Genomic DNA, 11,379 nt, shown 5'->3' on the forward strand with positions numbered 1-11,379 from the left:
CTGCCATTAGACTATTGGGAGATTTGAAGTGGAGTTTTGGGATTGTGCGGGAAAAAGTATCTTGGATTAGGGGATTGTGTGGTCGAGGATTCTGGTTTTGAACTTTTTGTGTAGTTTCGAAATGAATTCCTCAATGATTTCCATTTTGTGGTAAATAGTAAGAATAAAATGAGGTAATAGAATAGTGTTTTATTACAAGTAAAGTACGCGTACATTCAATTCCAATTGAGGTGGATTGAAGCTGTCATCAATATTTTTCCTCGTTTAACGCGTGATTTTGCAATTCATAATATAATAAATCAAGTTTTTAAAGTTATGTCTTTGCTCATAGCTTAGGAAGTTCGCAAAATAAACTAAAGAAATAAACTTTGTCGATCTCTTAAGAGCAGTATAAGACTTATTACTATTTAATAAATAAACCATGACATTTTTTTATTTAATTTGAACTGTTAATTTTAATTGTTTTGTTTCAATTGCACTTGTTCTGGGTCTCATAGTTTATTAAAAAAATAGATTTAGAATACACTTCTCATAATAGGAAGAAATTTATATTAAATTTCAGTACCATCGTAATAAAATTAAAGCACTTTGATAATATATAGGCAGATCAGTGTGAGCTGAACAGAGCACAAAATTATTGACGGGTCTCAAATTCGATCAATAGAAACCCAAATAGGACTGGGATTTCCAAAAAGTCAGGTAAAAGGGTCTTGGTATTTCCAGCGATTAAAGGTTCCTTTCGGTGCCAAACCAAGCAGCTTTTGTTGCAGAACAACAATGTATGACCGAGACGTTTCTGAATTGTTCCCGCAGATAAGCCGTCATGAGCAAGGTTGTAGTGAATTTTAGTCATTTATTCGGGAAGAATCTAGAATTGAAACTGAAAGTTCAAAAAAGCATTCCCAAAATGCTGTTAGTTTTCCCCAACCAAATGGTTCCTTAATAGGGATAATAATTTAAAACAAGTAAAAAATTGCAGATCGCAGGCCTTAGATCGACTCTTTCCGATGTTCAGATTAAGCAACTCAAGTCCCCAGAAAAATTGTCAGTTTTCACTGTCTACTCTTATAGACTCTTATAGTTTCCCTATTCGGTTGCAAAAAAGCACAAATTAGAAGAAGAAAATTAGGGTTTTCATACTGTAAAAGTGCAGATGTGTGCTTATCGATGTTCAGATTAGTAAATCTTCAGCAAAATCGCTTGAAGAAAAGATCTGCTTATACAGTGCGTTATCAGAAACGCTTACCTATTGTTTCTTTATTTTGTGACAAACTCATAAAGAAACAGAAAAAAAATTATGGTTTTCCAGGTACAAAAAATATATGATGTTATGTTAATAAACTGAAAAAAAGGGAATGTTGCAAGAACGTCCGGCCGGTAATCGTATCGCAGGTACAGTACTGTGCAGGTAAAAGCCGACCTTAAACTGGAAAAACCCATGGTCGGATTAGAGCCAGCCAATCGCAAGCAGATAGCAAGAATCGCAATAAAATGGGGATTTCCAAGTGCGCTCAATCTACCCTCGAATCAATTTTGCAAAATATATTTAGGATTTAAAAAAATTTACAGTCGATTTGTGTATTTTCAAAATTTATAAATAAAATATAAAATATCTGAAAAATTTATTGGTAGGAATAAACACATTAAAGTTGAAAAACCAGGTCAAAAATAATTGTTTTTCGTAGAAGTTGTTCGCGAAAACGATATATTTTGGTCTAAAATATTGCTAACTAATATGATGAATGGTGAAAAAAACATAATGTAGGTATAAATTRGAAAAGCCCARGTTTTATTTGATTTTTACTGRAAACACCGAAAATTTACTTCGCTAAAGATTTGGTGAATTTTTCTGGTATCATTCGATGAATCTGTTCAAAAAACGGTTAAAGCRCAGCTTTTTTAATRATTTAGTCRAATTTTGGCAGATGAAGAAATGGTGATCGGAATTTTTGTTTAATTTTCAAYAGWAYWKAGCCCGATAATTATCGAATCACTGAGAAAATATAATTTTTTTCAAATGCACACTAACTCAATGCTTTAATTAATWAATTTTTTAAAMTATCCATTATTTRTTAATGCAACAGCATTTTAATGGCTTGGGCATAAAACGCATTTTGCCTTCAATGCCATGATTGGTCGACCACGTGTTTCAGAACATTCAGCTTTTTTTTTATGTAAGTTAAGTATTTAATTAARAAACGTCTGAATGATGTATCGAACAAACATTTTATAAGGTTGGCGWGGAAATTGCGAATTTGAATAGATACATGCAAACGGCCACATTGAAGCGTCAGTGAAAATRTTTTCAAATTGGYGTGCCGATTTTTCGAACCCAAAATTYCTCATTTGAAAAATGTCAACAATAATYGAAAAACCGTAAAATGAAACTAAAAAGTTAAACACGAGTTTCAATGCGAAAAGAACTTAATATTGTTTCGGTTATTTGAGTAGTTGAAGTTGTAATACCAGGACTTAAAATTGGGGTTTTCGTACTGTAAAGTCGCAGATCGAGACTTTCCCGAGGAAAAATGATCAGAGAAAGAAGTGATAATTTTGTAATTAAATAACCAAGTTTCTCCTGTGATATTTCACTGCTTATAGATTGCATTATCAGAAAACGCTTATTATTTCTCTAAAAAAAAAACACAAACAGGAAAAAATAAGTCTTTTCCCAGATACGAGAAAAATGTATTTTACTTGCATTTAAAACTTGATTGTCATAAAGTTTAAGAAACGTAATATATTTGAAGAATGTCCGGCCGGTAATCGTATCGTAGGTGCAGCTCAGGTAAGGGCCGACCCTAAAGCGGGAAAAACCCACGGTCCAACTTGAGCCAACCCCAAGCATGTAATAAAAATTTCAATAAAATGGGGATTTCCAAATGTACGGTGTAACCGCTTCATCTGCTATCAAATAAATTTAGCAAAATACGTTTATGAATTTAAAAAATTGTAATCTATCTACCTAGGTAGTGTACATAAGTATATTTAAATTAGATAAGTAAAATATAAAGAATCGGAAAGGGACAATGAATGGGGCGTAGATAAAAAACCCAGGTCGTTTTTGTAAAAATTGTTCTCGAAAATGCACCTTTTTAGGCCTAAAATATTGCAAACTATTATGGTATTTTAATAAGAATCACAATGTGGGTAAAAATCCGAAATCCGACTGGAAAAGCGAAAAATTTATTTAATTTGCAGTTTGGTAAATTCCTTGCTTGCTTCAAAGAATTAAATTGTATGTCTAATAAATTTGTAAGGCATTAGAATATCCGGAAAGTTGATTCACATTATCAAAACGGCTACTTAACTTAACCGACCACGTGTTATTTGCGGTTTTTACAACACTAACAGCGAATGGATATCTTCATTTATATATTCTTTCATATATTTTAAGTAATTAACGAAACAGGCATTTGATCAATTATTTGGCTAGTTTTCACAATTTTAAGCATTTCATTATTCAAATCGTTAAACCAAGTTGAAACATTTACACGTTATAATAAGCCTGAGATTTTTTGAAACAGAGTCCATGTAGTCCATTCGAATGTTAGAAATAAAAACAGCAAATAATATTTATGTAGAGTCCAGGCCACGTCCGCCTGGAATATCCAAAAAGCGGTCGTTTTGTCAACGGCTCGAAGGGTTTTTCCATGGTTGCATTTATCACCAGCGAAATTTCCATTACATCACATACGACGTATTCTCTTTTAGTTGGAGAATGGCACGTAAGCTAGAAAAAGGGCATTTTTTCAAATAATGCAACCAAACGTGAAATTGCTGGAGTTGAATGTGCAAAATTAGTTGCACAGAGTTTGCGTGAAATTTTATCAATTTAAAAAGCGAGGTTTCCTCAGTAACACAGCCTGAAAAGTGTGTGATTGGATGAAAATCGGTTCAAAAAACGCTTAAAGCACAGCTTTTGAAATGAATTATTTCCATTTGTCGTCATTCTACCTATCTACATTGACTGAAATGAGAAAAAAAACCCAAAACCACTGCAACTTACCAGAATTGTTGCTAAAAGTAAACTAACATTAGTTGCACAGTTTCATTGGCTCCTTGTTGATATTCCTAACTTAACTCACTGATTTCTTTTTGTTCGTTTTTTTATAACTGATTGTTCCAGTCGCCTTCCATTCGCCACATACTAAAAGCCCTGGAGAGTTTTTCGTGGGCCGTATACGAGCACACGTTTCCTAGAACATCGCTGTCGCCCGGATTTTCCGTTGATGATGTAGATAAAACATGGTATAAAAAATCGATGTATCTGGCTGCCAGCTTTAGAGTTTGGATTTTGGACAATTTGTCCGAAGGCAACGTCGGAATGCTCTTTCGCAAACTGGCAAAGGCCTCGTTCAAACTCTGAGTTCTTTGTCTTTCCCTCACGTTGGCCATTATTCGCTGATTTTGGATTTCCTCGAAACTCTGCGGGACTTTTCGTCGATTTTTTGACTTTCCGTTGATTGAATTTTCATCGTCCGAATCCACGCTTTTTCGCTTTCGCGCTAAGATGCGGGTTTTTAGCAGTTGAGGCTCCTCAGCAGGCTCTTGCTTAATGTACATACCCGGATACTGAAGATAAGGTGCAGCTGGATACACTGGCTGGTCATGAATATAAGACCCATTCTGGTAGTCCATGAAATACTTATCCATGTTCGCTCCATAAGGGGGCTGAGTTGGGGAGCCACGATGGGAACGGAAAACATTGAAAGCACTTTTGGTGTCGTCCAGATTCGGGTGGATTGTAGGCAGATATTTTTCGTGTGAATTCGTTAAATCCGTTAGTTTCGTTGATGAGTACTGATCGTAATCGGATGAAGAGGCCGGAGACAAAGGTTCACTATGATTCTCAAACATCTCAGCGGATTCTATAATTAAAGCGAAATTTTACCCGACGCGCGGGAATATCGGCCAAAATACCGGCGTTTTAACACTGGATGCGCTGTACCGTCCGTATCCTGCTGCAAAGAGACATCGGGATGCCAACTCCACCAATGAAATGGCAGAACATCCCATCTCATAGAGTTTTGTCCGTCCTTTTCTTTCAAATATTCGCAGTTCATCTTGAATAAATCCTCTGAGACTTTCCGATATCCCAAGAAATGAATACCTTCAAAGGCCGCCGCTCAAAACTAGGTGCCCGTAGATTAAGTAGCAATAAGACGGTGAAATCCTTGTTTGAAAATAAATATGTGCAAGTATTTTCGCTTCACAACTTCACTATCACTATTCACTAGTCACTAGTAGACCGACGAAGGTTTTGCCCAAATGCAAGTTTGGTAGGGGGTGTAAAGCGGGAAAAACCCAGTCGATTTCAGCATAGAACGACGAACGTTGGCCGGAAATTCCCAGATTATCTGGAGGGTTTTCAATTGAAGAGAATAGAGAAAAAATGTCCAGTCATTTTATAAAGAAAGGCAGTAATTTCCATTTCAAAGCTTATGATGTACAGGCGGTTTCTCATATGGATTAACACCATCTTCTAAATAATTTGTGTGTTTGAAAATTTTGCCAAAAGTGGTAAAGACTGAATGGGTTCAATATTACTTGTTTTTCATTAATCTGGAGTTAAAAACCCTTATACAGATCGGCGGAGTTTTTGCCCTCATTTCATAAATATACAGGGTGTCTGTCAAAATCCTACCACAGATTCCTGGGGGGAAAACATGGTGATTTAATCTCATTTGTCTAATCCAAAAGTGGACGGTTGTCGAAATACAGGGCGTAAAAGTTGAGATAAAAAAATCGACAAAAATTATTTTGCAAACCTCATATCGGGAGGTTTTTCGGGGTAAAAACATAGAATCCGTTAACATTTTCTAAGCAGATTGAAGAGAGCGCTGTACAAGATGTGCAAATTCTATTTAAAATTACAATTTTTTCATCGCCGCAATTCGACGTAACAAGCTAAAATGGATCCTAGAAATCAGTACTAGTCGTTTCTTAAAACATCTACTAAATTTTCAATTATTAAACTACAGTTATTTTATCCACCCCTAACGTTCGCCCGGTAGCACTTTTTTTAAATTAAAATGATATTTTTAATATCGGATATGGAGGAGCCGGTCTTTTCCCATGGCCCCCTAATAGCCCCGACTTAACCCCTCTTGAATCTTTCCTCCGGAGTTATTCAAAGAATATTGTGTATGAGTATCTGGATGCATTGATTTTCAGATTGTACGCATTTTTTCACATAAAAAATCAATTCAATCTTACTTGTTGTTATTCCGTGAGTAAGTAAAAACCTTTGATGCAAACTGGAGCGTCATTGACATCAGATTCTTAACACTCTTATTTCATAAAAACAAGAAGCCTGTCGGAAATTACCACTTTTTCTTCAAGGCATCTATTTCGCCTTTGAATAAAAAAGTTCAGACAAATTGGTCCTGAAAAATATGCACTTTGCTCAATTCAGGATTCTGGAGAATTTATTTACATATTTTGTAAGAGTTTATTTTGGGCCGTGAAACCCTACATTTTCCAAGTACATACATACATATTAATCAGTTGGCAGGACCATTCCATGTCCAATCTGACTAAAGTTATACAATTCTATAAATTCCGACGACAAGAACATTCGTCTATCAAGACACTAAAAACCTCAATTAGAAAGAGTTATAGTTCAGTGTTTTTCATAGTCCGGTAAACAAACGGCGTTTTTATTTCGGTTTATTTTACGACATGACCATTCAAATCGCAGCGGAATAATTTATTTAAAAATATTTCTTTGTTTGTGTTTGGCGCTACTAAAAGCAAACTCGTCTTTGATATCTGTTGTGCAAAGGAATATCAAAGGTGTACCAAAATGTTTTATGAATTTAGGTTTTGGAGCTTGGATAATATTCACTGGATGGCTGTATATATAGCGGATAAAATAAGGAAAATAATAATTTTAATCGGAGTATTGATGCCGAAGGGTGTTGTGTGACGAACAAATCCGGAAAATTAAATCAGAGGAAACCAAAAAATGGGATTTTCATATTTTTGCTGTCGATATTTATTTAAGGTTTGTTAATAGGTTCATAAAACTAAACCGTTTGGCCTTTTTTTCTGCAAAAAAATAGTAAAGTAAACATGCCATAATTCTGATCTTGCAAACTGAAGGTATATTTTCAAACAGTATTTCCTTAGTTCTATGTAAATTTGTGTTCAAAAATAAAGTTTAAATGTGTTGTCTATTAATTGCTTGTAAATAATGTTAAAAACATATAACATGACATAGGAGCCAGCAGAAAAAAACATTGAAAGTAGCAAAAATTAAACTAAAGGGAAATCCAATAGGTTTAAGAAAATGATAATGAGAATATTGTAAGTCTGAAACTAATATTCACCGCCTGTCTAGATAATTTTAAGAAATCTTAACACACATTATTAGATAATCAATTTTATAGAAGTGTTTTTGTAATTGTTCAGACAATTGGGTTTCCAACATTTTTCTAAGCTGTGGAACATAAATCTGGAGTGAAAACTGAAAATTTGAGGACGCTAGTAGTAAAGAAATTATTGCGCAATTATGAAACATGATTTTTAATCTGGGTCATTTTGTTAGTTAATTAATATATTGACAAATAGATTTTTGAGTTTTTAATTATTTTTTTCCATTTCATTTAATGATTTATCTCCATGTAAGTTTGGCCATCAGTCTCAATTTACAAATCAAAAATTTATTTGTGATTTGCTATTTTCATAGCTCTGGAAGCTCAATACGAGATTTTCAAATATATTTTTTCGAAATGTTTAAATATGTATGCAGATATAAACTTGTTTAAATTTATATTACGGAATTGCTCATAATAACAGCAATATAAAGTATGCACCTTTAGTAGATGTTAGATGAGGAAAAACAATAAAGAAGAGAATATGCATTACAGGAGAACGTCGCAATTTGAAAATAAAAACTGTAGTATTTTTGTGCCAAAACCAAGAAAGAAAATTTACACAAGAGTTATCGTCTTGAAAGACGCTTTGACAAAACTTGAAACAAATTAGTCAGGATGTTTCAAAAGGTTTATGCTGAACAACCAAAAGTGTATTAATTGAATAAATTAAAGAGAAAGCACGAAACATAAAGAAAAATTCAAAGCGAGAAATGAATAAAATGTTGTAAGTATACACTTGAGCTTTCATTATCGCTAGTTGCGGTATCTTCAAAGTTCAAAGTTGGCGTCCTATCAAAACTCCCAGTGGGAGAACTTTCATCGGACCCAACTACTCGACGCGGCATGTTTCATATCAAATTTTGAAATGCCGATTTCCCATATTTGTTGTTGGAGTAAGAAAAAACTGGGAACACACGGTGGGTCTGCAGACACCTGTTTAGCAGCAGCTGTCGCCTACAGCTTAGAGCAGCATATGAAAATATTGCCATTTAAATAACAAATAATTTCCACTTAACGAAGAAAGACAAAAGGTTCAAATGAAAAAAGTCAACGAAGACTTCAGGAAGTGACTGCTGTTAATCCCAAATCCGGTAGTTAATGAAAACTCCCATCGTTTCTTTCGAAATAGCTTACTGCGAACGTTGTCAGTAAAAACAACAGGCTCTAAGTTTGTTTTTCTATTAAATTAGTACAGGCATTAACTGTCTAGTTTTTTGGTATCACTAGTGTTGACGTTCCGACGTCATAAACAGGGTCGCCCGTTGTCTATTTATCTTGTACATGGGAAAATTGAATGTGCCTATTTTTAGCTGGATTTGAAGCTTTTATGGTTTACACTGAATCATCTAATATTTCAGCATCTACACATAATTAAAACCCATTATTTAAAGTAGGTTTAACAAAAATCATTATATTAAATCTCCTTGTTGATAACAACGCATGCAGAAACAGTTTGAGGACAATTTTAAAACCAAATTGAAAAGTGACAAAAATGTAATACAAAGTGTCCGTTGCGGTATTTGAGTCTTTCTGAGTAATTCTGAATTCCCAACGGTTCAAACATCAAAGAGTTCAAAGCTTTTTTAATTATCTGTTCAACACGTTTGTAGTGTTTTACAATTTATTGTATTTGTACCGTAACCAACGGAATATGAACTTCAATTACAAATATTTTATGAAACTCACTAACTTCCTGAAACTTGTGATTCTGTCAGATGTTAATGAAACAGCTTTATTACCGAATCGCAAAAGAATTCTGGCTGGAGATTTTATAAAAGAAATGGACGAGGATTCTCAGTAGGGGATGGATCGAATTCTAAAAATTGACTATCAATTCCTGAATGAACCACTTAAGCAAATTCTGTTGATCCAAGCGCTCTAAATTCTGATGCAAATTACCCATATAAAATAAATTTACACAAAAACTTTTACTAAAAACAATCTTTTTTCAATGTTCTTCCAATGAAAACAGAGTCTGTAGTCAATTATGATTAAATTTTCATCAAAATGATAACAAACATTATGGGATGAACATATGTACGAACTCATTTATAATTACGAAAATAAACAGCGCAGTTTTTACAAACCATAAGTTGGGATTGGCAGATTGAGAACAAATCAGTCAGGCTGATAAAAAGTGGGGAGCTAAAAAAAGTGGGAGTTTGCTGGTCAACCGTGGCGCCAATCAAACAACTGGATTTTGAAAATGAACTTTAACTTTAAGTCGAATTATTTCAGTTCCAACGATGACTGACTGGTCGTATACATTACAGTACTATTTCCGGGATGACTCCGAATTCAAAGGAAGTTTCATTAAATTTATTTGTGTGGAAGAACCATAAGGTTTGTCCAATTTAAACAGAGATGATGTAACGGTTGTTGAATGAACTGCAAGATTTGTAGTGAATATTTTGTTTTTCTGTTATATTAATATAAAATATTTAAATCTTTGTCAAAAGATTGGTATAATAAGAATAGCATATAAGCGGCACAAAAATGTAAAAATTGTGCTAAGAATTACAGAATTTTATGTATGTAATGTATCAGTGAGCGAAGAAAACTTGTGTTGGAAGCAAAAGAAAAAATGTCTTGGAGGCCAAAGGATTCATGTTCACTTGATTCCCTTTTTTATATTAATATAAAATATTTAAATCTTTGTCAAAAGATTGGTATAATAAGAATAGCATATAAGCGGCACAAAAATGTAAAAAATGTGCTAAGAATTACATAATTTTATGTATGTAATGTATCAGTGAGCGAAGAAACCTTGTGTTGGAAGCAAAAGAAAAAATGTCTTGGAGGCCAAAGTTTTCATGTTCACTTGATTCCCATTGCCGCCAAACAAGGTCAGTTTTATTAGGCAATGAAAATCTTAAAAATCTAAGAAAACTTTGCTCTTATTGAAGAACCAAAAAACGCTCATGTTTTTATTTCTGATTATTATTTTTTTTTTAAGATTCCGAACGATATAGTCCATAATTTCATCCAACTGTTGTTTTAATTCGACCAATTCTACTATCACGAATACTATAAATCAGCGAAGCAAAGAAAATTAAATAAAAAAAAAATTCTTAGTAAAATGGAATTGGTCATTGAAGACGCAGATAAAAACCTGGAGGACTTTGTTCTACGAATGGTTTCAGACCACGACGAACAAAAATGATTTTTTTACTATTTTCTTGCTATTTGTTCTGTTTTATTTTAGTTTTTTGATAATGTACCAAAGTTTTAGATAAGTTCTATATTGTTGAGGCGGATTCATTTTTTACAAACTTCTTTTTGGGTATTTCGCCTCAAAAATTAAAAAAAGACAGAATTTCTTCACGTCTTTTATTACAGATTTATAAATAGTGCTCCTATTTCGCAATAAGAACGAATTATTTATCGCAAAGTAATCAAGAACTATCACCTAGAGGGTATCCTGCGACACACTTAGGCTCAAGCTGTAAGAGAAAATTCAAATTAGTAGAGAAATTAATTTGGAAAATTACCTTGACGTTTCGATAGCTATTTTCTGCTATCGTTATTAAAAGAACCTAAATGAACCTAAAAAGGAGTATGTTAATAAATTGTGTAACAATAGTAGGATAATACAATAAATGAAAATTCGCTCTGATAATTTGTCTGTGCAAATTGTCAGTTATGTGACTTTGACTTAATCTCATTGTTTAAATTAATAAAGGTAATGTTAATTAATAATTTTGGTGTAAATTTAATTTGGGTGTATGTTTCTTTGATCTACATCAGATTTTAGCATAGGTAACCATGAATGACTTAAATTAAATGAACATGAAGCAACACAATTATTTTGATTTAGTAAAATTAGTGCGCTTTCTTTAATTTTACGTTTTTTTGTGGATTGTTCTTTTGTTAAAATTGTGGAATTATTCCATTGAATTTAAGGCAATTATCAAATGCATGTTGACAAATGTGTGATTTATGATATTCTCTGTTTTTTATGTATGATTGGTGTTCTTTGAGTCTTTTGTGTAATGGT

At 33.3% G+C, this 11,379-nt stretch overlaps 1 protein-coding gene across 1 annotated transcript; it reads right to left on the bottom strand.

The window, feature by feature from the left end:
• Positions 1-1,978: 1,978 nt before the first annotated feature.
• LOC109535802 (twist-related protein 2) lies at positions 1,979-5,127 on the bottom strand. The gene is made up of 2 exons (XM_019901807.2): positions 4,010-5,127; positions 1,979-3,733 (listed from the first exon to the last, which is right to left on the bottom strand). Exon 1 carries the CDS (start codon positions 4,858-4,860, stop codon positions 4,111-4,113), a length of 750 nt encoding a protein of 249 aa, XP_019757366.1. The 5' UTR covers positions 4,861-5,127; the 3' UTR covers positions 1,979-3,733; positions 4,010-4,110.
• Between the last annotated feature and the right edge of the window lie 6,252 nt (positions 5,128-11,379).

Source organism: Dendroctonus ponderosae, unplaced genomic scaffold (genome assembly GCF_020466585.1).
Source record: "Dendroctonus ponderosae isolate FM_Combo_2020 unplaced genomic scaffold, Dpon_F_20191213v2 Dpon_F_20191213_3, whole genome shotgun sequence".
Taxonomy (NCBI): domain Eukaryota; kingdom Metazoa; phylum Arthropoda; class Insecta; order Coleoptera; family Curculionidae; genus Dendroctonus; species Dendroctonus ponderosae.

Bases quoted from the DNA above. Each gene is read 5' to 3' on its own strand.
- LOC109535802 (XM_019901807.2), bottom strand. From the start codon at position 4,860: ATGTTTGAGAATCATAGTGAACCTTTGTCTCCGGCCTCTTCATCCGAT.